The 27,845-nt window shown below is 33.4% G+C and overlaps 3 protein-coding genes across 3 annotated transcripts; 1 reads left to right on the plus strand and 2 right to left on the minus strand.

Annotated features, from left to right (window-relative positions):
• Nucleotides 1-2,646: 2,646 nt before the first annotated feature.
• LOC7475436 (uncharacterized) lies at nucleotides 2,647-4,289 on the plus strand. Its single transcript, XM_024609752.2, has 2 exons — nucleotides 2,647-3,113; nucleotides 3,457-4,289. The coding sequence occupies exons 1-2, from the start codon at nucleotides 2,730-2,732 to the stop codon at nucleotides 3,961-3,963; spliced, it is 891 nt and encodes a 296-aa protein (XP_024465520.2). The 5' UTR covers nucleotides 2,647-2,729; the 3' UTR covers nucleotides 3,964-4,289.
• Nucleotides 4,290-9,262: 4,973 nt separating this feature from the next.
• LOC7475434 (ammonium transporter 1 member 1) lies at nucleotides 9,263-11,282 on the minus strand. Its single transcript, XM_002314482.4, has one exon. The coding sequence runs from the start codon at nucleotides 11,116-11,118 to the stop codon at nucleotides 9,613-9,615; it is 1,506 nt and encodes a 501-aa protein (XP_002314518.2). The 5' UTR covers nucleotides 11,119-11,282; the 3' UTR covers nucleotides 9,263-9,612.
• A 4,508-nt stretch (nucleotides 11,283-15,790) lies between these two features.
• On the minus strand, nucleotides 15,791-23,428 carry LOC7460001 (DEAD-box ATP-dependent RNA helicase 13). The gene is made up of 15 exons (XM_024611151.2): nucleotides 23,146-23,428; nucleotides 22,763-23,008; nucleotides 22,164-22,336; nucleotides 21,887-22,081; nucleotides 21,584-21,760; nucleotides 21,005-21,393; nucleotides 20,228-20,408; nucleotides 19,128-19,250; nucleotides 18,933-19,049; nucleotides 18,527-18,631; nucleotides 18,250-18,390; nucleotides 18,064-18,129; nucleotides 17,219-17,377; nucleotides 16,195-16,276; nucleotides 15,791-16,103 (listed from the first exon to the last, which is right to left on the minus strand). The coding sequence occupies exons 1-15, from the start codon at nucleotides 23,327-23,329 to the stop codon at nucleotides 16,048-16,050; spliced, it is 2,394 nt and encodes a 797-aa protein (XP_024466919.1). The 5' UTR covers nucleotides 23,330-23,428; the 3' UTR covers nucleotides 15,791-16,047.
• Between the last annotated feature and the right edge of the window lie 4,417 nt (nucleotides 23,429-27,845).

A 27,845-nucleotide genomic window follows, 5' to 3' on the forward strand; every position in this document is an offset into this window, starting at 1 on the left:
CAAGATTATTAAGGTTTTTGAGTTGAAATGATTTTTTAAAAGGAAAAAACCAGCCACTTCAATTTTCAGCCACCTAAGAGTGAGAGAGGTCGTCGAATTAAAGCGGTAAATAGAGAAAAGTGTCTTTAACACTGATTTAGGCAGCCAAAATAAACAATATTTGTGTCAAATAGTTTCATTTGATGAAGGAGTTTATATTAGGTGTTGTTTTACATTTATAGTTCGTGAAAAAACAAATCAAAACTCAGGTTAATTTTTGGTTTCAGGTTGATTTTGGTTTTTATGGCAGTTTTTTGAGTTTTTTTAGGTCATAAATAGATTTATCACAGTTCTTACCATAGTTTTCAGACCCGCCCCGGTCCAAGGCCCGAGTTTTGGGTTTTGATCGGGTTGCCCGGGTCAATTTTTTTTTAATCAAAACGACGTTGTTTTAGTAAAAAAAAAAAAGTAAAGTCAACGGGTTGCACCTGGGGTTTTGACCTAGTCAACCAGGTGACACTGAGTTTTTCCTTCCCCTATTTTTTCTTCAAGCCGACCCAGTTCCAGTCCCGGATTGACTCGCCGGGCCGGGTTTCAAAACTATGGTTCTTACAGTTTTTTATAAGATTTCAGGGTAAAAAAATAGATTTAAAATGGGTTTTTGGGTAAAAACAAGTAAGCCCTGATTTTCTAGCCATCACATTGGTCGGAATCTGCGCAAATCAGATGACACGTCATCTAATTTTTTATTTTAAAAAGCATTTGAGGCTGATGACACGTCATCTATTCTAGTTGCAAACAAAAAAATTAAGTGCCTAGTTGCGCGAACCCTGAAAAAAAGCCAGACCAGACGGGCTAGCCTAACCTTTGTTTTTTTTTTTTTTCTAATTCTGTTTTAGGCCTGGCCTTTGCTCTTTTTTTTTCTAATTTTTTTTATGGTTTTTTCTCTAATTGTTTTTAATATATTTTTAAATTAGTACGCCTTCTCTCTTTCATTTTGTTTGGAGAGCCTCTTTCAAATGACAATTATTTTTTTAGTTATGTATTTAGATTGAAAGAGTTTCTTATTTTTATATTTTTTTTAAATTTTTTGTATGGATGAAATTTATTTTTAAAAATAATAATTTTTTATTTCTAGATAATAATTCTAATATACGTAGCCTTGCATGTTGTTTTTTTTCCTCTTTGATTTTATTTAATCAATTTAATTTATGTCTCTATTCCATTATCGTTTGCTTAAATAAAAAAATTATTTTAATAAATAAATTTAGCAAACACAACTGGATAAATATTCTCTTGTTTGAAATTAAATATCTTGATTTACTTTTGTCTCTCGATTTTTAATGTTTTAAATTTTTTAAACCACAGAAATATATTGAAAAAAATCTAATTATATAATTTTTTTTATAAAAAATAAAAATATTTGACCCACTAAACGCTGATCATGTAACTAGTTTTTAGCTAGGGTTAAGAGTTCCTTATTTTTAGGAGAATGAAGATTTATTTGTAAGAATAACAAAAAAATAAAGTTGCAATTAAATTGATTTTTTATAATAACCTTGCTGACATAGATTTATTTATTTATGTATTCCCAATTAATTGGATTTTACAATCTAGTGCTTGCTTAGCTTAGAGATTGAGCTATGGTTATAATTATGGCCGTAATGGCATGAAAGTTATGGGTAATATAAAGAGAAAAGCTAGAAAACTCTCGATTTTTCAAGATTAGCTTTTTAGTTGAAAAGAAAAAAATAATTACGTAGCGTTTGATTACACAAAAAATAATTCTAAAACTGTCTTAAAGACTCTTTTTTATGTTTTTTTTTTTAATTAAACAAGTTTTTATTCTTAATATTTATGCATCTTCTATCTCAAGACGTAATCAAACAATTCCAGAACAATTACTTAATAATATAGAGTTGTAAAACCTTTACATCTAATCTTTCCTATCCCAATATCATTAGCATAGCCATAGCAAAGAAGAGGTTATCTAATTGGTTGCTTATATGAAGGCCACTAAAGGCTTATATGGTCGTTAATTTCTGGATCCGTGGGATTAGTCGAGATGCGCGCAAGCTGGCCCAGACACCCACGTTAAACTAAAAAAAAGAGTGTAATAATTATTTTTTTTAAAGTGTTTTTTGGTTGGATATGTATTAAAATAAATTTTTTTTATTTTTTAAATTTATTTTAGATATCAGCATATCAACACGATTCAAAAATATAAAAAAAATAATTTAAAGTAAAAAATTTTAAATTTTAATAAAAAACAAGTTGAAACTCAATCTCAGACATCCCTAAACTTGTTACAGTGAGTTGATTCGGTGAGTTGAACCGATGATTAGTTGACTAAAAATCTAGTTTAGGTAAAATTTATTTTTTATTTGGTTGAACATTAAATATATACTTGTTTAATCTGGTCATATCTAGATGAGATTCAATCGGTCAACTTAAGAAAAATTAATTTCCGCCTAAAAGAATTGCTTCAAGGACCCAATAACCCGAATCCTTAACCAAGGCGCGAGCCCAACTGTTAATAATTTTGAAGCCGTTGATATGTCGTTTTGGACAATTGACTATGGCCCCCAAGACAGCAATAGCATCAGGAGAGAGGAGAGACGACATCGTTTAACGCATCGGTTAAGTTTCGTTTATGTTTATGTAGGCAAAGAAAACGGAGATTTATTTGATGGAGTGCGAGGGGATAAAGAGAACGTGGCAAATGGAGGGAGGACCTGTAGCGATTGGAAATGGAGTCCTTTGCTAGTGGGTGCGGCAGAGGTACTGGTCCTGTCTTGTTAACAACGAAACCCTGCTCTAACCCCTCCTCTCAAAAACCTCTCATCTCATTATGGAAATTGAAGAAACCCTATTTCTTCTTCTACTCTCATTGTTATAGCACCACTACCAGGTGTAGTAGCAATAATCGCTGGGACCCGAATGCTGAAACGCGAAGGTTCAATTTTAAGTTCAAGTTTCGAGACAAAAACGGTGATTCAGTACAAGTAGAAGAAGATGAAAAGGGTGGTTCTACGAGAAAGGGGAAGAAAAGGAAGCGGAGGTGGTGGTCGGACCAAGAAGAAGAGCCTCCCGGCATCTTGGAGGAAGCTATTGACAGTTTGTGGGTTCTTCAGGTAATTCTTATCCTTAATTTGTAACTACCAAAATGTTTGTCTGTAGCTGTACCAACGATTTTATTGGTTGACACCGACTACCTCGTCAGTTGCTAAATAATGTGACTACTAGTATCTAGGCAATCCTGATTTCTCAAACTCCAGTTCAATGTTAGTGACTAGCTTTTCCTCAGACAAGAAGACATCATCATGAAGTTAGTTCGAGGTTTTGCAACTTATGAATGGATTGTTGAGTCTGTACTCTGTAGTTGTGAAGTTTTGGAGATGAAAATTAATGTAATTCAACTATCAGAGTATTGACAGTAACGCAATTCTAATAGTTTGTGCTCTTTGGTCAGTGCAGCTAGCCAAATCCTATGGTTGGATGTTTCCACCTATCGTCATAACTTCGCTGCTTGCTACTGGCCCGAAAGCGTTTCTCATGGTATTAGCACTGTCAGTTGGACAGTCAGCACTGACTTTTGCATTTCAGAAGTTACTAGGGAAGACTCAAAGCAAGCCGAAACGCAAGGTCCGAAAGAGGAGGAAAACAACTGGCAACACTGTAAATGATGCTGATATTGATGATGAAGAACAAGACAAGGAGGGAGCTGTAAAGGGAAGAATGGGGTATCGGTCTTGGGTTGTTGATGATAATGGTTCCTTTAATAAAGATAACCAAGATGCTCCCAACTTTGGTGGTTGGGACGAGTTTGATGCTACAGCACCTCAAAGGAAACGTCAGCCTCGAAAGAAACCATTGGCGAATGGCAAGTGGAGCATGAGTGGGAGAAAAAGTGACACACCCTTGCTGTTGAGATTGTTAATTGCTGTTTTCCCATTTTTAGGTTCCTGGACAAAGATGCTTTAATGTTTTTCATCCTTCGAATTAGCCTCGAATGATGCAAGCCTTTGGTATTGGTTATGCCTGCAAACAAGAAGGGTGAGTTACAAAAATTCAAAGGGCGGGATTGTTTCTGTTCATACCGGAATGCTTTCCCTGCAATTTGAATCAGCTGAAGCCAAGATGGGAAGGTCAAAGAATCAACAGTTACAGAGATAATATATAACAGCTTCTCGTTGAGATGATGAAGATTCCTCCATCGTATATTATAGTTGTCTTTCATTCAATTTGATTCCACATATAGTGTCAACCTGAGTTTATTTTTTTTGGAATAAACTTGTCATTGAATGTCATCGTTGCTCGAGGCGGATAAATTTCTTCCTCCGAAGTTTCTTTTCTTGTAGTTATTAAGCTGCTTTTGAGCTATACTTTCTTTTCACAGTGAGAAACTGGGAGTGCCATCTTAAGAGTTGAGAATTGTTGCCGCCCGTACAAATTGCTCTCCTCTCATATTTTCTCTACAATTTTAATTCTCATCATGACAATAAAAATTATATTATCAAAGAGCCAAGAGGAAACGAGTAAGTGAATAACTGTGTGCCAAAATATTTCAACCATCACGTGAATAACTATGATTGAGTTCAAAATTTCTAAAGAACAGGGAAAGAGCACACCAGGGCATCTAAGTTTCAACCAAATGTCAGCCATATTTTCTCTCTTTTCATTTTCATAGGCAACTAAATAAAGGCTGTTTTTACATCCTTTTTTAGTATACTGAAGATGAAGTTTGCTTGAGCGAAACTAACACCAGCAAGGATCAATGAAGCACCAAAAGAATGAATTGACTCCACTTGAGAACGAATTATGCAGTCTTTAACCCAAAAATAATGTCAAAACACAAGAATCTTGCAAATAGCTGCCCCCTATTCACGTAGCAAGTAGATTCAGAGTCTTGGAGGCAGCCACAGAAACCCCCCTCATCCTTCGGAAAAGATTTAGGCAGTGGATGGTCTGGAATCACACCAAGAATGTGGGAGAGAGATGCTGGCATAAAGAATCGCGACAAACCTTATCAATACCTGTATGAGCAGGTGTCTCATACCGAGCGACTGTAACAGCCAAGCCAGAACCATCAGATAGCTGAAAAACTGATTGAATCTTGCTGTGGAACAGGATTAACACGCGGGTTAGGCACAGATGGTATAGTTCATAGATGTTGTAGAAGCAGAAGTGATTACCCTTTCCAAAATGTGGGTTCTCCATATAAAACAGCACGTTTATTGTCTTTCAATGCACCAGCCAATATTTCACTTGCGCTTGCAGTTCCCTTGTTCACCTAATTGAAATTCAGAACAGAGTGAGTGGTTCCTGATCAAAGGTTTGGTGATGAAAATATGGAAATCAAGCACATAACTATAAAATCCCAGAAAAGTAAAGCTCTTTGCCCAAACACGCAGGGGAGACACAATGATGATGTGGTGGAAACTTAATATCACGGGAGAACAAATAGTAAGAATGAAGAAATTGGCAGAAGCTTGATCACACACAGAGAAGACATCAGGTTGAATCATTAGAGCCTTCATGACAACTGGGAGTTCATAAAACTGCTCAAGTTACATACTCCAAGTATCAACAAATGTTATGACGTGATCCCTGGATTCAGTATAAGAAAGCATGCCAGAACAGCAAGGGGTTCTGAGGCTGCAATTGCACCACTTACATCTGTTTCGTTTAAATCTCTAACCCCACGGCTATCACAAATATACACTATGACACCTTTGTCTAACCCGAACAAAATCAGCAAATCAACAGGCTAGTATACCATGATTTTCATTAAATAGAAGAAAGTATCGGATGATCCGTGATCACATTTGTTATGTTAGTTCATGGTTCCAATAATCTTTATAGTAAAACCCCCCAAAAAGGAGAAAAAGATGGCTAAGTATTCAATCTCCTCCCATCCCAGCCACCTGCGCAAACATTATGTCCAAACATAGTTCAAAATTCAATGTACAAGAATAAGATAAGAGAAAATCAAATATTTCCATTAATATATCGAGATACACTTCAAAAAAATATGACTATAAACACTTCCAGTAATCACTGGAAGCAGCACTGAAATGTTTGAAGGAGAATGTGACGACAATGCCTAACACTTCTCTTTTCCAGGAACGTAGCAGACCCAAAAATATACTGTTAATTGTAAGCAATAGATGTATATCTATATCTATTTCCAGTGTTAGTAATAAAAACAGGTTCTGGTGTCCAGTCAAGCTGCGGCACTGCAACTCCTGCGTAGCACCGCCGGCTATTTTACTTTGTTCACACTTACAGTAACAATTTTCTCAAGATCATGGTTCCCACATGAAACATACTAGGGGGGAAAATGTAAACACTTGCTGAGTGAATAAATGTCTGATCTTAGACAACGAGTGCTGGGCTGAGTAGAGAACAAAAATGTAAACACTTGCAAGCATATAAATATGCAGACACATACACGCCCACATACACGCCCATCTAGTCCTTTTCTTCTGGATAAAAACCAAGGTGCTATATTTATGGATTTGACAATCAAGACATGTCACTGAAATTTCAGGTGACCAATAAACATAATTCACGAAGGGTATAGAGGAAGAGACAACAAGCACAGGTCTTGAAATAAAAGAAAACATAAACCATGAACATAAAATGTGTATTTCTGTGATTTCCCAGAGTTCATTTTAAATGCACCAGAATTAGGACTATATTCTTAAGATTTTTCAAAGAGAAAAATTAGTTTTAATCAAGGCATAAATTAATTTTAAGAATACCCTTAATCATAAAAGTAAAAGATCCCGCAAGTGCAATAAGCCTTTCATCTCCTAATTACTAATAAGCAAGTTTAATCACGATTTTTCTGTCTCTGTTTTTGTTTTTTTCGTCCTTGCAGAAGTAACTCTTTAGGAGATAAAACAAGTATCAAGCTAGCCTTTGTTATCATGACACGTGGAAGTCGAAAGAGAGCAACTTACTATTTAGCGATAATAATCCATGGAAAATAACGATTCTATTTTGAATAAAAAACAATTTATTTATTGTTATCTATCACTCTCAATTGTTGCTTTTTTTTTACTCTCCTTTTTTCTTCCAAATCTAAGCCCCAGTTTTTTATTACGTGAGATTAGATAAAATTTGATTTATAAAAAATTTAACTTTTTTTATGTTTTAAAATTGTTTTGATGTTCTGGTATTAAAAATAATTTTAAAAAAATAAAAAAAATATTATTATGATATATTTTCATATAAAAAAAATATTTTAAAACACAACTGTTACTATATTTTCAACATCCTGAGTTTTTAAAAATTCAGTTAATTTTTCATAAATTTAATTATTTTTATATTTTTAAACTGAAATCAATATCTAAAAACCCGGCTTTTACTTTAAAGCAAATGGTGGTAGCAACCACATTGCTTACACATTTGAATTCATCATTGCGAGCACTTCACTTGGAGCATCGGAAGCACCACGTTAATTTCCAAAGTCACCAACGACGAGCCGCCGTGGCTAGCAAAGATGAATTAATTTGAGGACTTTTTTTGAGTATTCTTCTCATCTTTGCAGGGTCAACAAAGCAACTTTCAAAGTCTTATTTACAAGACAAACCCTATTTATGACATCGATGCATACCAACCCTCGCTTTGATTTTTCTTTTCCGCAGAAAACAGGTCCTTTAGCTCTTGCCTTGGATTCAAGTCTAAAATTTAAATTGGACTGGCAACCTTCGAGGAAAGTTCAATTTCTAAATGCCCTCCTTTTCTGACATCGAGCAGCTTGACCTTCGTGGGATTCCCAAGAATACATACAGCCTCGATGACACTGAGCGGTTCGTCCGTGCCCCTTTCCTTCTTCCATGCCACACGTTCGTTCCCAATGGTGTTTTCTTAAGTTTGTTTTTGGATTTTAAAAATATTTTTTAAAAAATTAATTTTTTTATATTAATAATTTTTGATATTTTTATATAATTTTAATATGCTAATATCAAAAATATTATTCTGATATATTTTTGAGCAAAAAATATTTTAAAAAGCAATTATTATAGTATTCTCAAACATTTTTTTGTGGTTTATTGACTGGGGTTTTATTAGTTATGAATATATTAAAATAGTATATTTTTTAAAAAATTTATTATTTTAATATACTATACTGATATAAAAAATAATTTTAATTTATTTTAAATAAATTTTTTTTAAAAAAACCACTAATCCTAGTAATAAGCTCATTTGCTAGGGAAGACAATAGCGAGAGATTGCATATTTTTGCTAAAAAGCTGATTTTCTACGGTATCAACGTGGTATGAGAAAGGATGGTTTTCCTTACGCGGCCATGTCATGTTTTAAAAAACTAAATTTTTTAAAATTATTTTAATGTAATGATATTAAATATAAAAAAATATTATTTTAATATATTTCTAAATAAAAAATATATATTTTTTAAATCACTACCCTAGTAAGAAACCATAGCAAAGATATATGTCACAATTACGTAAAAAGGCAAAAAGGAAAAAGAAGGTCACATTTATTAGTAATGGCTTCTTTTGTGCGCACCTAGAAAGGTATAAAGTTAGGGATAGCATGGTATGTTGGAGAAAGTAGCAAAGGTAGATCCACCTAAGCCCGCATTTCGTGACTGCTGCTGGTGTGAACTTGGTAAACTTCTGCTACATCACGTAAACTATTTAAGGTGTGTAAATTAAATCACTAGGATTGATTCAGGACCGCTCATCGCGTACAGTAATTTCTTTTTTACTTTTCGAAGTATTTAATTAAAAATCTATTTTTAACATAAAAAAACAAATATAAACGATCTCAATATAGATGATTATCCTCGTCTGATTTCACGAATAACATACACGAACCTTTTTTTGGCTTGCCACATGGATATCCATGGCATTGAGCATTTAAAACAAGGGTCAATTCCTCCAAAACTGGCTGGCGAAATATTACTCCTTCAGAAATTCAACAACCAGCTCATTAACGGACATGGTGTGTAACTTGATATATAATAATATACCTGTTTCTTTCTTTACTTTATTTTTTTTAATTTTCAAATTGTTTTCTTGTATTAATATTAAAAATAATCTTTTTTAAAAAACATTTTAAAAAATAATCAATACAATATCCCTTCGCACCGAATAAATAGATTGGTGTTAAGATATGGTGTGCGGATTCGAAGTACCTTTACCAGTTCCAACAATATAGATAGCATCACAAGCTGCTGCTGCTGCTGCTGCAAGGCAGAAATTCATAACGAGAATCGAAGCACATGTTGAGCATTTGCCAAAAGAAATAAAAAAAAATCACCACGCTTGATTTATTTTTCTTTTGTTTGTCGTTGCTTGAAAAAACCCAAAACAATTCCCGTTCCGTCTGGGAACAAGTGGACACGTGCATCTTTTCAAGACAAGATAAAAAAACAAAAAAAACAAAAGCATCCCCACAATGATCATCCCTTTGCCAAGTGACTTGCAAATTCCAATACCTCTCAACCACCGCAAGACATTTACTATATGAACATGATTTTCAACAGAGAAACAAATTGATCTAGTCCAAGTCTTCCTTATCTCCATACAACATTTATCGACATATTCAAACACACACTAACCCTAAGAAAAGGGGAAAAAAAATATGAGGTCCCTCTTACACGTTTGCATTAGGGGTTCTAGAAGTAGGCTCAACTCTCTTCAACTGGAAACCATGCTTGTTAGACTCGTCATCATGGTAAATGTAAGCAAACCCGCCATGCCGGGTCATATCCATACCAGCCATCTCATCCTCAGATGAGATCCTCAAGAGCTTGAGCTTGCGAAGAACAAAGAACAATGGGCCCATGGTTGCACTGACCCATCCGATAATCACCAAAATCTGTATTAAATGAGCACCCAAGAGCTTTCCACCACCACCCATGAACAACCCATATGGACGATTCGGTTTGTTCGGGTAAACCTCCCTTACATACTTCTCCGTGGCAAATAAGGCGGTGAAGATGACACCCCAAGTGCCGCATCCACCGTGTAACTGTGCAGCCTCTAACGGGTCATCAAACTTGAGGATCTCAGCCAATTTGTTGCAGCCAATCAACACTAAAGAAGCAACAAACCCGCATATTATAGCAGCCCATGGTTCAACCACGGAGCACCCAGCAGTAATAGCAGCAAACCCACCAAGCAAACCGTTACAAACATCAGTAACATTCCAATGACCAGACAGAATTCTTTTACCGAAAAGAGTGGTCAAAGCAGCTGTGCAACCAGCTAGGGTTGTTGTAACAGCAGTTCTACCAATTGCGCTCCATTGACCATAATAGCCACCAGCAGGGTAAGCACTCAAGATCTTAGTGAATGACCCAGGATTAAACCCATACCAACCAAACCAAAGCAAGAAAGTGCCAAGAACCACAAGGGAAGCACTGTGACCACGCAAAGCAATAGCCTTGCCTGAATGGTCAAAACGTCCGATTCTTGGACCTTCAATTAGAGCACCCCAAAGACCAGCAATCCCACCCACCATATGCACCACACCAGACCCTGCAAAATCAATAACCCCAGTACCAAACAACAAATCCCCGTCTGTTCTTGTCGCGCTAGCCCACCCATCACCAGACCAGAACCAGTGGGACACAACAGGGTAAACAAACCCAGTCAAGAAAGAAGAGTAAATCAAATAAGCAACAAACTGGGTTCTTTCAGCTATTGAACCACTGGTTATCCCAGCAGCCGCTATAGCAAAAGCCCACTGATAAAGAAAGTAGCTGTAATCAAAAGAAGAAGAAGGGAAATTCTTAAGACCAAAGTTGTGTTTGCCAATGAACCCATTGGAGGGAGTCCCGAAGGCAAACGCAAAACCAAAGAGGTAATAAAAGAGGCCACCGGCTGCAGCGTCAAGAACATTTGTGAGCATGATGTTCATGGTGTTTTTGGCACGTACGGAGCCTGCACAGAGCATGGCGAAGCCAAGTTGCATGGAGAACACAAGGTAGGCGGAGAAGAGGAGATATGTGTTGTCCACAGCATATTGGGTGGCGGAGAAGTTGTCAGCCGCGGTGTTGAATTGGGAGCAGATGAAATCAGCAGCCCCGGTGGAGTTAGTAACGTTGGAACCCAGTAACTGAGCAAGATCGCCCGCTGAGCAGGTCATGGAAGCCATGATTTTGGAGTGAAGGATGTCAGAGTCTCTGGCAAATAGAGATGGAGAGAGGGGGCAGAGGGGTAGGAGATGGAGAGTTATAGCAGAACTCTAAGGTTGTTGTTCAAGATCCTTATATATAGGGGAGAAAATGTGGAAAAACAATTAGATCCGATAAGTCTTTTGAAAGGTCCCGTTTAGAATATACCCTAGCTAGTTATAATACCGTCTCAACTCTTTATTCGGAACAATACTCGTATTATGAGTTGAGGAAGTTGAATCTAATAAATTATTTTAAGATTTTTTTAAAATGTTAAAACAAGAAAGAAAAATTAAATATTAAATATTAAACTTAATCTTATCTAAGTTTTAATTGAGTTATAAGTAAATTTATTAGATCAATTATATTTGACCGAGTTAATTTTCAACTTGGTTGAATAAAAAAATTAAATATAAATAAAAGCAAGACTTCTAAATTATAATAAGTTTAACAATACTGGAAAATACTGCTACAGTTTAAAATTGAATTTACTGGAAAATTAATATTAGTAAGGAAAAAAATCTAAATAAAAATATTTTTATAATTTTTTATGAGGTATAGATTTATTTTTCTTAATTTCACCGTCAAATCTTAAAGAAAAAAACAATAATTTCATCATAAACCCATACTTATTAATTCGAAACTTGACTCGACAATAAAAATATTTATTTTTTTAAGAAAATAAATTTGTTTTTATTTATTTATTTTAGAAAAAACAAAGATTGAAACTATTTCCGCATCGGGTTGATGATTAAGAAAGACGCCGGAATCTGAAGAATCTCTTGCGCATTCAAGAAAAAAATACCACCGGCTAAAATGCTGTGGCGGCCTGTCTGGTTCCTTGCAACCTAAAAAAAGCAGTGTCATCTCATCCTACAGATCTGCGCGCGGCGCCCACCTTCATAAACGAATAGAAAATAAAAACAATATTTTTCTGTGCAGGACACCGAAGATCAGAGTGCAGTATCCATGCTTCCACAGCTCACATTTTTTCCCAGGGAAGTAGTCAAGCCTGTTCTCATGTTATAGAATGGAATGCACGTATTTTTTGGTTTTATATATATATATATAATAAAATGATAGATTAGAAAACACCTTATATATATTCACGGATAAATTGAGAGTAATTAAATTTATATTGGTATATTAAATTATATCATCACATATTGAGTGATGATCCCATTATGTACGTATAAATCACACCTTACTATATTGGTATAATAAAACACCTTTATTTATTTTTAATGAATGAATAAATCTCACAAAGTCGAGAAAAGAAAGTAGCAATCTCTAGCTACTGCAAATAAATTAAATTATGGGAAAATGGAATCATATTAACTCACCCTTAACTGTATAGAATAAATATGAGTAGAAGGATGAGGTTCGGTTCGAGTCTTATGATTACTAATATGATAATCATTAGATATTTATATGATTGTTAACTTCAGGATATGTAAAAATAATCGATGTACATGGAAGCTGGTCCGGACATTCATATTAATAAAAAATATATATATTTTCCGGTAATGTTTGTAATTTGTAACCTATTTTCTTACAATAAAATAATATAGTTGAAGGTAATTCATCTGGGTTTTGTTTTGACACATAGAAAAAAAACATTTTTTTTTCAAGACAACTTATCGTAAATGGACATTTAAAATAATAAATGATCCCTACTCTCACATGTTTTTGGTTGCACATTAACGCACGATCTACTTCTATGAGAGGGTATTTGTTACGTCGATCGATAATCACACTACAAGAGACCCTCTCCGTACATATAAAAAATAAAATAAAATGACTCACAAATTCATAAACAAAAAATAAAGAATAAAAGTTAGGTAAATAATATGCCAAAATGGTTTAATTAATTTTGTTTTTAAATAAAAAATATTTAAAATTATAATTGTTTTTTAAAATATTTTTCTCTTGAAAATTTATAAAAATAATATTTTATTTATTTAAAAAAATATTTTTAATATCAGTATATCAAAACGATATAAAAAAATTAAAAAAAATTATTATTTTTAAAATACAAAATTAAACGGGTTATAATTATCATAAAAATCTAAAAAGTCTTCAAAACGCGAATAATTAATTATTGATCTATACCTGTAATTAACTAACGACACGCTATCAAGAGTGCGCTGATTAGAATCTCTAAGAGGAATAAAACAGCTGTTATCGCTGTTTGTTTATTGCTTATCATTGCTTGCAATAAAAATAAATAAAACGAGAGATTACGGAATCAAATCTTGAGAATTGATCTGTATTTGTTTATTTTAAAAAATAATTAATAAATAATATTCTCTAATCATAGAAAATTTTAGTTTAATTTTTAGAAAAGTGTTTTCTAATTGATTTAAAAGAAAAATGCAACAGTAAAAAATTAAAAAATATCTTATTGTTTGTTAATTATATAAAATTTGTTTTTTATTCTTTTAATTGTCATATATTTTTCTTTTAATTTTTTTAATTTTAATTTTTTCCCTTAGAATTTGATTTAACTTGATTTTTTATATAAATTTTGATTCTTAATTTTTTTATTGTTATTTATTTTATTTGAAATAATTTATGAAAATAATTTTTTTTAATTTCATCCTCTTTTAATTTTTTTATTTGTCAGATCTGGTCTTTAATATTCTTTTAATTGCTATTAATTTTATTTAAAATAATTCATGAAATTAATTTTTTTTAATTTCATCATTTTCAACTTTTTTATCTGTAAAGTTTGATCCTTATTCTTTTAATAAACTTAAAAAAACATTACTAATTTATTTTTTCAATTTATTTTTCATAACATAACTAAAGACTGAAAAATATTTTTCAATTTATTTTTTATATTATTATCAAATATCAAAAAAATAAATTATTTTTCATAAAAAATACTTCCTATAATAAAATTAATTTTAAACAAATAAACGGGAATCCATTTCAAACCGGAGGCCACGGATAGAATTGAAGATAGTTAGAATTAGAACTCCGTACACAGACCACTAATTATAAAACGAATCTCTCGTGTGTATCAGCCGCACAAAACCTTTTTTTTTTTTTCTCCACGTGGTTAATGGCTTGCATGTTTGTATTAACTACGTAAATCAATACCAAATTAATCTAGTTTTATGGTCTAATTGGAATTAAATTATCCAAGTAAAAAATGAAGAGTCGACAAGAATCTTGCTTCCTGTAGCCTAGCTTGAAGTCCCCAGTAATGGCTAAAGAGGTGATAAAATTTCTCAAACATAAAAACAATCTACATAAAATGTTAGTCTAACGGTTAAAATATTATTATATCCCTGTAATAATAAGAATACAGGTTCGATCTTCAAAAAACATATTTATTAAAAAAGATAACTACGAATCTCAAACGAAACTAATTTCACCCTTTAAAATAATATAAAGATATCCGGATAAGAAAAAAAACATAAAAACAATTTTCTTAGATTAAAAAATAACTCAAAGTAAAACAATCGTAATCTACTCTAAAATAAAAACAAATCATGGCTAGCACCTGCCAATGAAAAGGAAAATGGGATTAATTATTTTGTTTTCCCTTTATTTTTTATATTTATTGACACTTTCAACTATCCTCATCAACACAAAACAACGTTACATTGCTAAGAAAAATAAACAAGACAGCTGAAAAGTCAACGGATGGGAATTGTATAAGCATTCTTGACAAGGTTACACTGTGCCGTACGAAATGTAAATACAACCAAAGTCAATGATTGTGTGTGGTATCGATAATTTTCAATGGGCACCCGCACCGTTTTCATACTGGTTTGCAGGGCAGCTTACTCAAAGTAGAAGCTGAAATCCTGCGTACGGCCTTTTATATTCATATATCAGAGCCAACCGTATGACATTTGCGCTGCTGAAGACTTTAGAAACACAGAGGTATGGTCTCAAAAAACAGGGGATTTGAAGCTTTTATACGAGATAAAACAGTCCACGGCTCCCTTGCCTGATCAATGAAGATACAGTGGGCGCCATGATGACAGATCAAATCCATTAAAAAACAATGAATCCATCTGTCTGGGACATATCCATGGAAGTAGATGGATGCATTAATGGGGTGATGATTCTTGCAGCAAGCAAGCATCCTAAACAGCGTTGCGTTCACAATATAGTCAACGTTAAAAGTCTAATCACAATTGTAAGCATTCACCAGTGAGAATCTGAATGGAGGCTGCATTTGGAATCTCGACCAGTCGACCGGATTCAGATGTCTTGCTGACAGCTTAATTTGAATCGATCAGTCTAGAACATGTGATTCCAAAACCTGTGGCCCAGAATTAACCATGAAGATACATCTGGATGATTACATTTCTGAGTTTTTTTTTTTTTTTTGGATTCTAGCATATTAAAAATAATAATAAAATAACACTAATAGCCATGCTGGAGCTCACTTATTTTTAGACCATTCATGTGACGATGTAGGCCACCAAGGTTATTGTTGGTGATCTTTGTCAGTTTTATCATGCCTTCAAAATCTTCTTTTATTTATTGAATCTTATATCCAGATCCCCAAAAAACTACATTTCTAGCCATAAGCCTAGCACGCAACTAGAGTTGAAAAGTAACTCTTACAATCGAAGTTGTCAAGAACTCCATAGTCCATAGGGCGGAGCCGTATTCTGTTGAAAATTGGAATTTGTTGACAGCTAGAAATTCAGAGTTTCAGATTCCAAGTCTAAATTTCACATTCATGTTCTATATTCAGATATGGATACCTGCATACAGCTAAAAACACTATGTTCAACATGTAGTTCTACAACTAAATAGCATTGCATTTGCTGTATCATCTTCTTTTTTTGTGGGTCAATCATGTGAAATTTATGAAGAGCCTCAGCCACAAATTGAAATGAGGGGGGGGGGGGGGGGGGGGACAAAATCTTCAAAGAAGAACTCTACTCGTCAACTTCTTTCAACCTTTTTTTCTGCTGCCTTCGCTGATCACGTAAACCTGGATGAGAAAGTAAATAACCTTAGGGCATGATAGACAGTTGGAATGAAAAAACATAAAAACGGAAAGAGATATGGAGAACTGAGAATACGTTTCTTCTCTCCCTTTCTTTTTCTCCTCAAATTCTCCAAGTCTCTACGTTTTTCTGCCGTCTCTTTCACGTCCATGCGCACCTGAGAGCAGGATAAAGACATTATAGAAACCAGAAACCAAAGGACACGATGATAGAGAGCCGATCACAAATATGTACAATTAGTATATCCATATTTTTTCTAATTTAAGTGCACATTCAGGATGAGAACCAAAAACCTTCAGAAAAGCTTTTAGTACATCTTCAAAGCTGCCAATGAGACGAGCCTTTCAAGAAATTGCATACATCAGCAACTAGTCACGAACTGGATCTACCTTTTACAGAATTAGCTAAGCATTACAAGTTTTGCTCCACATCCAATTTCTGGAGGAACAGCAGGGGCCTATTCAGGGAGGGCTCTCTCTAAATTAACAAAAGGGCTTGCTTTTCAGCTTTGATCCTCTCAGAAGCGTGCCCAAGATGGGTCAAATTCTGAAGGGAGTGGATAGGTGGCACTAAGTTTGGGTTCTGGCTCATTCTTTAGGGAGGCTCAAACAGGTCAAGTTATGCTATGAAGAGCATATAGATGCAGTGCTTAGAAGACCAGATATTTTTAAATCATGGGGCACTGAAATGTTAGTTGTGTAGAAAAGGGAGTCAAACTAAGGAAACCCCAGGATATCATTCTTTGCAACCTGCTCTCTTGTGCTCAAGCCACATAATTTCACTAACATTGCTAGAAAAAATACACTCTCTACCAAAGATAATGACTGCATGTTCATTTATTATCCACAAGTTTGATCCTTCATGCAACCAAATATTATATACACGACAGTATTTTATAGCAAGCTTAACTAAATTTTTTCTTCAAATGATATATGTAACAAGATTTTGAATTTACGGTATTTTCAAACAAAAGAAAACGCTCATATTGGAGTCCAAGTGTACCATATTTTGAATTTAGAGGCCCGCAGAAATGTCTAATAAAGTAATCACGAAAAGTGGGGAAGAACATGAGAGTGGAATCATAGCTGAAACATACTACCTCCTGACCAGAACTTCGGAGTGCCTGGAGTGGCTCCACACAATCTTGACCAATAACCACCAATTTCCTTCTTTTGTTATCTCCCAAATTCACACCTTGGTCTAACTTTTGCCTTGTTAATTCTTCAAACTGATGTTGCAGGAGAGGTGAAATCCCAGCCTGCAGGAATAGTTGCAGTCAGTAGTTAAGATCCTTACACCTGAAAATTCATTTTATTTACTGCAGGATAAATGACATATCACAGGGAGTAATCTATTCTAACATCATCTGAAATCAAGCATCAAACAAATGCTAGCCAAACTAGATTCCCATTAATGCCCCTGCTGTCCCCAATACAAGAGTTGGGCGTCACATACAAAGCACCCATGCACTATCAATGGTCAACATCAGAATCATTACAACCTGCAACTGACCAAACCAATCATTCAGGTTTCAAAAGCCTTCAACTAACCTAGATTCTAACACTACACAGAATTTAGGATAAGCTCCAAACTCGAAGTAAAATATTGCAATAAAGCTCTGATAGAGTGTGTCCCAACAACTATTAGGCAGACTTCGTCCTTTAACAACATATATTGATATATAAAAACAAACATCTCAGTATATGACGTGAAAATCAAAATTGCACATCTACACACAGGTAAAGGTATATCCATATAGTACTATTTCTAAGAACCCAGACAACATCTCCAAGGAAAAAAAAAAGAAAAGAACCCAGACATGTTTGTTCAAGAAAAAAAGAACCCGGACATGTTTAAGAGTACTACAGCTTGTGTTTGATCAACAGATTGACACAATCAATAGTGACCAAGAAAAGTTAAAGGTAATGACCAGTGGATTATTACCCCTGCCAAATAGCGATGTGAAAACGATTTTGGTTGCAAAGGACGTGAAAGCAGAGTGTTAAGCTCCTGCAAATTAAATCCAGAAGAAATTACTATAGTTGCCTCTTCAAGGAAAAAGAAATGGCCAAACTCTCAAATTTCACAGAACCAAAATTAGAATAAGAAATTTATCGTAGTAAACAAAACCTGCTGTAAATTTTTCAGTTGCATTGAGGTGACTCTCTTTTGCTTATGATTGTTCACTCTTTCCTCCTCACTGTCATCATTCTCCACCATTAACTCAATTGATTCTGCATTTCGTTCAAACCAGGTTTTCTTTGCCTTCTCCTAGAGAAGCACATGTATCAGTTACAGAATGAAGCAGAAGTAGTATTTCAGGAAACTGATATTTTAAGTTTCTAAACTATGTAGACAGAAATAAGGAGATCCCAAATCACATGAGCCAAGTAAAAGATTCATCTACCTGGGAGTCCTTTCTTGTAATCTTGTCTATTTGACGTGCAAGAGACAGCCGTCTCATCACCTCTTGCATGTATGACTCTTCTAAAGGAAATCTCTGAAAACTTTCCTGCATAAAGAGAGGAGACAACCCAACAATTTACTGAGGCAATCCTTGAATCCCAACTCTTAGTTCAAAAAGAATAAAAACAGAGGAGGCAATCCTTTATGGAATCCTACAATTTAGGGCTTCATGTAAAAAAGCAAGAGTGTTAAGCGCTGCTGATGATATAATTATGAAAAATGGCAAAATCTAATGCTTAAATTTCCAAAATGCTCAATCAAGTCTAACCTCTCTTTAAAGAATAATATACTTTTCAAGAATAATGTACTCAGATTAGTAAAGTTTGAAACTTTGCAAGAGCTGCTACCTTTGAAAATGATTTGCACAAAGAGGCAAATTTTGAAGTATCATTTGATGAGATAAGGGCAATGCTGCATCCATCAGTACAAGCTCTTGCAGTTCTTCCACTTCGGTGAACATAAACCTAACACAAAAGGATATAATATAAGTTTAAAAGAACAAAAGCAAAAACTTAAAAAATGTGATGCATCCCAATTTTTACTTCTGCTGAATGTGGAAGCTGATAGTGAACAACAGTTCGGACACCAGGGATGTCGAGGCCTCTTGCAGCAACATCTGTAGCAACAAGGATAGCATGTTCATTTGAACGAAAACGATCTATTGCCTGCATTAGACACAAAGGAGAAGTTGGTTGGTGTGAAGAAACACAAGTCACTGCATCTTCTGACAAACAAAATCACAAATTTAATTGGCAGAAGATAGTTATTATGTTGAAAAACATAGAACTTAGTACCTCTGCCATTTGCTTCTCCCAGAGACAAAGAAAGATAAAGAACTCCTAGATCACAACTTAAAACAAGTAACTCAAAAGAAAAAGAAAGAAACGTAAGAAAAGATGGTGGGCACTTAATTTACTAAGCGGGGTTTGCAATTGCCTTTTTCTATTCAGAGACATTGTTTATACAACTCTTATAAACTCTTGTAATATTTAACGCTCTGGCCCACTTAACATGTACAGTTGATTCAAAAACATTTTCATATAGCTCTGCTTTCTCTTGTTCCAAAAGCCACGGACCAAAAGTTGTAATGCACTCACCCTGGAACTAAACGGCAACATATGATTTTGTCTGATAAACTGATTATCTCCAGAATCGGATTGCCCACTTAACATAACCAGCTCAAAACCAATACAAGGCCTATTAAATGGGTTGACTGTTCAGAAACTCAGCGCTCATCATGAAGTTGTGTGAAGTTAATGCGCTTGTATCACCCATGTAGAAGCACATGAAACACTTGAATAGCTACACCAAAACTGATGATATGCATTTCCAACTACAACCATATGCAATGCCTCTGATTAATAAGTTGTCTTGCCCCTTTCAAGGCACATCATGAACTGGTGGCTCTAATATGTGTTCAAAACAAGTCTGCAACTGTTTACAGCCAATTTGAATAACTAGATTACAGTATCAACAACATGAGGCATTAAATCCTATTCATTTATTAAACTATTTATTTTAGAATTGTACTCGAGCATTAACTTTAAACACAGCACCACACGCAAAATTCAAATATCACATTATAAATGAGCATGGTTCGAACTACTTAATAAAAAAGAAAGGAAAAATACAAATCACAAACCTTCAAACGAGCTCGCTGCTGCATCTGAGCATGAAGTGTCCAAACATTGATGCCTAGGATGCGCAAAAGGGCAGAAGTGTGGCGCAAAGCTGCAATTGATGTACAGAAAACAATTGTGCGACCTTTTCCATGAACACTCAATATATAATACAGGCAAGCATCTTTATCTTCTTCCTTGCATCTGCAGTCATTTTAGTAAAAATTGAGAAAGGCAAGTGATGCAATATGATAACATAAAATTTTGCTAAAAACAAAAACATAAAGATTACATATAAAGTGCAAATGTAAAGGCAAAGAGTGTAATAGATCCTTTCATTAATAACTCCTAAAATTAAGAATTAAACAAGTTAATCAGGTTGAAGATATACCAATCAGAGTGAGCAAGATGAGATCAAAGCAATCTTATAAAAATACATGTCCTGTGTGCATAAAAAAGAAAGAAAAAATAATGCAAACAAATAAAAAGGTGCGGCGCAACCACTGAACTACAGCCCATGTAAATTCTGAGGACAAGCCAGATGACCTTGGAATAATATTTTGGCTGCGCAAACCAGTCTACAGACATGAATTTGCAGAGGCATGCATGCATGCATGTTGGAATGTTAAACCTTATAGCCATCAACATGGCCAGCCCTATTGTAAAATATAGTGGTATGCCAAATTTAGAAATCCAGCACAAGCTTCAAAACATCCCACCATGTAGCTTGTAAACCACTTAGATTCTTGCATTTAGCAGTTATAAAGATTCTAATGGGAGATGCAGTGTAAGACACATACTCTATAAAAGATTCCTCGAGCTTATTTGCGAGGATTGATGCATTTGTCAGGTCAATGATGGCAGCATTTGCTCTCATTCCAGCTCGTTCAGAGAGCATTTCTATGGAATTCAGCCCATCAGCCATTGATTGCTTTGATTTTAATGAGCCACGCTTTAGCTTCTTGCGAAAATCAGCAGATAATGCTATAGTTGCAGAAAAAACAAACGTTTGTCTTTTCTTTATTTGCATGTTTGAAAGTGTTTGGCAATTTTCTGAACTTTGAGATTGTCCTCCAATTGAACCACTGGCCATGGGCAGCATGTCAATAATAGACTGTAACTCACGAAAATGTCCATTTTCAATCATTCGATCTGCCTCATCCAGCACAAAGAATGATAACGAATGCAACTGCAGAGGAAAACAAACAGAGACAATATGGCATATGAATAAGGTGCTTAAATGTGTTTTATCTAGAAACCAAATGTGTAAAGATCCAAAAACTAAATCAATAAAAAAAAAAAGTTAATCCGATTGTAGCAGAACAAAGACATACTCTCCCTGAATACATCCAATGTATATATCACATGCAATCACTAACCTCAACAAGATGCTTTTCCCCTCCTGACATAAGTTCCCACAACCTCCCAGGAGTCCCAACAATAATCTCAGGCCTTGCTTTCAAAAGTCTTTCCTGCTTCTCTGTTGACATCCCACCAACAATTGAAACCACCCTAATATTGATACCATGAGCTGCTTCCTTAAAATGGTCTGTCACCTGGAATGGATAAAAAGAAGACCCACATGAAAACTTCAAATCTGACAAAGCTAAATTTGCGGAACCTAAGAGCATGTTGGAGAATTCAGGATCAGCGCTGAGAATTTCATTCAAAATTATGACTACCTGAATGGCAAGCTCCCTTGTTGGAGTGATGATGAGAGCACGCAAAAGACCTTTTGGTGCAAACCTTTCAGCTTCCTCTCCCACATTGTCACCCATGTTTGAAGCCTTATCTTGTTCCTCGAGGAGACGTTGCAAAATGGGCAAACCAAAAGCAAGAGTTTTGCCCGAGCCAGTTTCTGCAGCTCCAACAACATCCTATAACATAAAGGCACAATGATGAGAACAAGACCAAACAGCATTATCCACAATTAAGCCTTAAACAATAACCTTAACCAACCTTCCCTTGATGAGCTGCGGCAGGAATACAAGCTTTCTGTATTGGTGTTGGTTCCTTGAACCCAAGCCTATATATCGATTTCATGAGCAGAGGATGAAGTCTCAACTCATTCCATCCATAAAATTCAGTCTCGTCAACTGATTCTCCTTCTACATCATCCTTGTTATTGCTAACTACAGTCGCACAATTGTGGAGCAATGAACAATCTTCATATTGGTAAATTACCATCAATTAACTAAATTTTTTGGTATTAAAATGCACCAAAACAACAATAACAGACAAAATATCAATCAAGAGCACATGGAGATCATAGAAAAAGTTTACAAGTGATCGTGAATTTACAAATGACCAAAGCGCAAATGTTATGAGATCAAAATGCATCTGAGTAATTCAGAGACCAACCACAAATTCAAAACCTGCCTTGAGTTATAGACATCAAAATCAAGGAACCTCAAAGCTGACCAAATGTCAATAACACAAATAAACTCAACAGTTAACCGAACTCCAACAAGTAAAAAGTGTTAACACATACCCCAAACTTAAAAGACTGTACATTAAGCCACAAGCCGGGATCCAGAATTTATATGATAAGCACTAACCAGAAGTAGTTTCATCAACCCTTGATGATTCCTTCGCTTTCTTTTTCTTCTTTCTCTTCTTCCTCTTTTTCTTATCCTCCACGTTTATCCCCTCCTCCTCCACCTCCTCTTCAACCCCATCAGCATCAGCATCACTATCCTTCTGTTTCTTGGATTTATTCTTTCTTTCTTTCTTCACCTTCTTATCAAGACCAGGAATTTCTAAACCATAATCACCCTCGTCAATCTCTTCAAGTGATAGAAACCCTGCATTCACCCCCCCAAGAAAAAAAAAACACAATCATATAAAGAATCAGGTTCAGGTCCAAGCTTAAACCCTATAAACCCTACCGCAAAGTATAGTTAAGAAGAAGGAAACACAAGATGGAATGGGTGAATCCAACCTCCTTCGAGCTCGTGAGAACCAGCAATAACAGAGAAAGGATCGTCTTGAGAGATGGAAGAGTTCCATGGGAGTGAGTCGAGTCGGTCGATTTCAGGGTCAATATGGGTTCGCTTTCTTTTCCCCTTTTTGTTGTTGGACTGTTTAGAAGATACTCGTGGTTCTGCTTCTGTAACGGCGGCCATTCCAGAGTTGCAAGCTTCAAACACTCTGGTAATTTTGCCTAAATGCACTGGCTGCTGTAGCTTAGGCAAGGCAAGTGTTTACATAAATATCACGAAGCGCGTTTATTTAAGCACGAATTGGAAACGAATGCCTGTAGTGGCTGATGGTGTAATTTTTCTTATATTTATGGCTATTCTTTTATTGTTTTTGTAGGGAAACACGAAATTCGTGCTTTTTAAAGGGAATTTATAAACCACGCCTCCCTTCTCTTTTTTTTTTCTCCGTTCAATTTTTTTTCCCTTGACGAAGTTCTTGTTTTTGACGCAACTCACCACCGTTTTATAAAAAATTAAAAATTATTTTTACTTAAAATTAAATTTTTATATATTTTTAAATTATTTTAATATTAAAAATAAATTTTAAAAAATATATTATTTTAATTTATTTTCAATTAAAAACACTTTAAAAAATTATTGTTATTATAATATAAAATATTACCTTAATCCCGAGAGTTTTAACGGGCTTTCGGTATGTAGTTGGTCCTTTTACTAGTAAAATATGTTTCATTGAATCCCTCTACTAATATAAAATAGCATTGTGTCTCTCCATGCAACAAAGTTTTTATTTAACATCAATGCCTCAAAATGTTTACGGCATTTAAAATTAAAGATTGATGAATTATATCGTGACACGTAAGACTTGAACCATTTTCTTCCAAAAATATCAAATAAGTTTTGAAAAAAAATAGAGAAACAAAAACAAATTTTAACATAAATACTCTAAAAAACTATGTATGCTCTCAAAATCATGTCAGATTTTGTTTTTTTTTATTATTATTCAGAAATAGTATTTATGTTATTGAGAAAGTGATTATTTTTTAAAGTATTTTTCACTTGAAAATAATTAAAATGATTTTTTTAATTTTTTAAAATTTATTTTTAACATCAACATATAAAATGATTTACAAATATAAAAATAATTTAAAATAAATAAAAAATTAATTTTTAAAATACAAAAAAAAAATTATAAGTTTTTAAAATTTCATATTTATAAAAAATGAAATTCTAGTATAAGAAAATTTATTCAAGGACATGTGTCGTTCATCAATTGTTAAGTGCTAACATCATCAGTATGCAGAGACACGGGCAAAGGGCTAATATTAAATAAAACTTTATTGTGCATAACACAATACAACATTAAAGTACTGTTTATTTTTGCATTATAAAAAGTATTTTTTAAAAATTTTAATTTTTTTAATTTTTTTTCTTTGCTTCAAGTTAATATTTTTTTTAATATTTCTAAATTATTTTGATGCACTGATATCAAAAATAATTTTTTAAAAAAAATATTATTTTGATACATTTCTAGTAAAAAACACTTTAAAAACAATCGTTACCATGCATCCAAACACCCCCAAATACGCCCTAATTCACTAAAGGGACTCAGTAAGACATTATTTACTAGCGAAGGCACTGCTTGTATCAAAAGCCTCGCAATTAACCCCACAATGAGTTACTTTTCTTACAATAAAATTCAAAAACAATTTTGCTTATAAGATTTCTTTGTTTTCAGTGTATATTTAGTTAAAAAATATCAGACACCCATGAAAAAATTAAACAAAAATTAAGTTCCCATGAAAAAAAAAAGATATCTCTTTAATCATCAATATAAAGTCTAAAAATTAAATAGAAAAAACATAATAAATAAAAATAAGAGTGCGCCAATGAAAAAAGAAAGTCTTTGAATGTAACTAACCGTTTATTTAACATAAAACATATCTCTTACTTTCCCATCCTTGGCTTGTTTAAGTATTCAATCAATGGAAAATATTAAGTTCTTGAGAAATTGATTTATTATACGAGACTTTCTTCTTTTACTTGATTTATGTTTTTGTTTTTAGGTGTTTTTTAAAAATATTTTGGGCTTGAAAAAATACTAAATTAATGGTTTTTAGTGCTTTTAAAAAATATTATAGGCTTGAAAAAAAAAACTAAATTAATTGATGGTTTTGAAATATTAATGTCAAAAATTAAAAAAATATAAAATAGATTTATTTTAATATATATTTCAAATAAAAAATTATTTAAAATAACATTGCACCACTTGTTATTCAAAATAAGTATCAATGTTTTAAATTAATGATAGTGAGATAAAACCTTACTTTAATGTTCCATCATAAAAAATCTTTAAATAAAAAAACAAAAATCTTTAAATTAAAAAATGAAAAAATCAATATTTTGATTTTGAATTATGGGATTTTTTCAAGATAAACCTTTTCTTTTAAAATTTTTAAATTTTCAATTCTACAAACATTCTTTCTAAATTTGAAAATTTATTGAAAAAAACTTTTTTTTCTTTTTGATTTTTTAATCTCAAGGCATTACAAAAAAATATATATTAAATTAGCTCAGTTTTTTACTATTCATCAATACACATATTATTATGGAATGAAACGATGTAAAAACATAATTGTCCTTGCCAAAAAAGCTAGTTAAACATGCAATTAAGAATAGGATTATCTTTTTAATGGGATACATTTGCCATTGAAAAAATGATTGGGAACAAAATAGTCTTTTTTGTTTTTTTGCTATAGTATAAATACTAAGTTGCCTTTTTAACCTTTGGATGGAGGCTTCTTTTGTCTTTTTTTCAAAAATTTAAACAGTGAAGTTACACTCGCACCTTTAAGACAAAAAAAAATAAAATACAAAATTACCCCTGAGTTCTGGGGGAAAAAATAAAGTTGCATGTAGGGGTGTTTTCTTCGTTTTAATATGATTTTGTTATTAATATAAGGTGGGGGTTATGGGTGTTTTCGTCGTTTTAACACAAACACAAATACACACACACACACAATTGTTTATATTAAAAAATGGTTGGTGGTGTCCCCTCCTCTCGGGTGGCGCACGCAGCGCCGAAATAATACTAAACGCCGCTTTTCAGGGCAGCGTTTGATGCGCCTCGCAACCCAAAGCACGGTGACCAAGCACATGTGCCGATGCAACATGCGGAGGAGCTCCAACCGAGGGTTTTTCCCTCCCTCCCTCTTTCCCCTCTCTCCTCCTATAAAATCGTGTTACCTATTGCAAAAAAAACAATAAAGTTTGGCTATTTGTCTGTTAAGTTAAATTATGTCCTCATTCTTTTTATTACAGTATATCTAGCCTTAGATAATTTATTGATTTTTTTTTTAATTTCATCCATTCATAATTGATTTTTATGTCAAATTTGATCATTATTCTCTTAATCATGGTGTATCGGGTCTTGAATAATTTATCAAGTTTTTTTTTTCAAATTCATCCATTTACACTTGATTTTTATATTAGATCTGGTTTTCATTCTTTTAATTGTGATGTATTTAGTTTTGAGTCCTTTATTGAATTGAATTGTATGTGAATTTCATTCATTAATATTTTATTTTTATATCAAATATAACCCTCATTCTTTTAATTGTTATTTTTAGTTGTTCTTATCCTTTTCTATATTGAAATTGTTTTTCAATTTCACCCCTTGTAATTTGGTTTTATTTTATTTTTGCATCAAATTTGGTTCTCTATCTTTTTAAATCATTTATTTTTTCAAATTTATCCCTGATTATTTTGGTTGGTTATGAATTTTACAGTGTTATTTTTTTATACTAGACTTTTATGTTGTGATCTAGTATCGTGATTTATGTTACAAAAATTTTAAAGGTTGAATTGAGTTGACTTCAGTCATTTTTCATTATTTTTAAAAATTTTATCTATCATCATTTTGTACGTTGGGAATTGATATTCTTTGTTTTTTTTGTTTTGGATTCATTTGTTAATTTTATTTTTTAAAATTTTGCCATTTAATTCAATATTTTTGTTTGTCCTCTCATATTTTTTTCAAATGAGTTTCTTATTCTTTTAATTGCTATTTCTTTATCATTTAGTTTTTTTTTTTCATCACTTGACATTCCAATTATTGAGATTTGGTCTCCTAGGTTTTTCCCGTTGTTTATAAAACCTACCTAGAAGTCAATTTGGGACAATGATCGGGTCATGGGTCGAGTGGGTTGACTTGAGTTAACCTAAGCCAACCAGATCCTTTTATTTTTATATATATATATATATAAAAATCAAAATGATACCATTTTGAAAGAAAAAAAGAAAATAGTCAATGGGTTTTGATCATGTTTTGACTTGATTTTCCTCAAAACATGGGTCAACCGGGTTTTTGATAGTCTTACACTTAATTAATTCTCTTCCTTTCTTTTGAAGCTTGGCCCGGTCATGGTTCAAACCATTGGATCGAGCCAGTTTTTAAATAGTTGCTTTTTTAGATGTAATGCTTCCAGTTTAGTCAGTACCCAGGGTTATGAATTTGAAAAGTTTACATGGGTTGATATTATTTTTTTTCCGATTATATCCTTTGAAATCGTTTGTTTTAAAAAAGGAACTTTGTTTATCCGAGTGGCCTGGTTTCTTTTACAATGCTTTTTTATTTATTTTATCCTTTAAAATTCAATTCTTTTTAAAATTAAACTTTTTTTTTGTTTTTTCTTCTATTTGA

This window comes from Populus trichocarpa, chromosome 10 (assembly GCF_000002775.5).
Source record: "Populus trichocarpa isolate Nisqually-1 chromosome 10, P.trichocarpa_v4.1, whole genome shotgun sequence".
NCBI classification, from domain to species: Eukaryota; Viridiplantae; Streptophyta; class Magnoliopsida; order Malpighiales; family Salicaceae; genus Populus; species Populus trichocarpa.

Coding starts and splice junctions, on each gene's coding strand:
- LOC7460001 (XM_024611151.2), bottom strand. CDS start 23,329: ATGGCCGCCGTTACAGAAGCAGAACCACGAGTATCTTCTAAACAGTCC. Junction 18,632..18,932: donor TGTGCAAATCATTTTCAAAG/GTAGCAGCTCTT, acceptor CTCTTTATGCAG/GAAAGTTTTCAGAGATTTCC. Junction 18,130..18,249: donor AACTGAAAAATTTACAGCAG/GTTTTGTTTACT, acceptor TTTAATTTGCAG/GAGCTTAACACTCTGCTTTC.
- LOC7475434 (XM_002314482.4), bottom strand. CDS start 11,118: ATGGCTTCCATGACCTGCTCAGCGGGCGATCTTGCTCAGTTACTGGGT.
- LOC7475436 (XM_024609752.2), top strand. CDS start 2,730: ATGGAGTCCTTTGCTAGTGGGTGCGGCAGAGGTACTGGTCCTGTCTTG. Junction 3,114..3,456: donor ACAGTTTGTGGGTTCTTCAG/GTAATTCTTATC, acceptor TGGTCAGTGCAG/CTAGCCAAATCCTATGGTTG.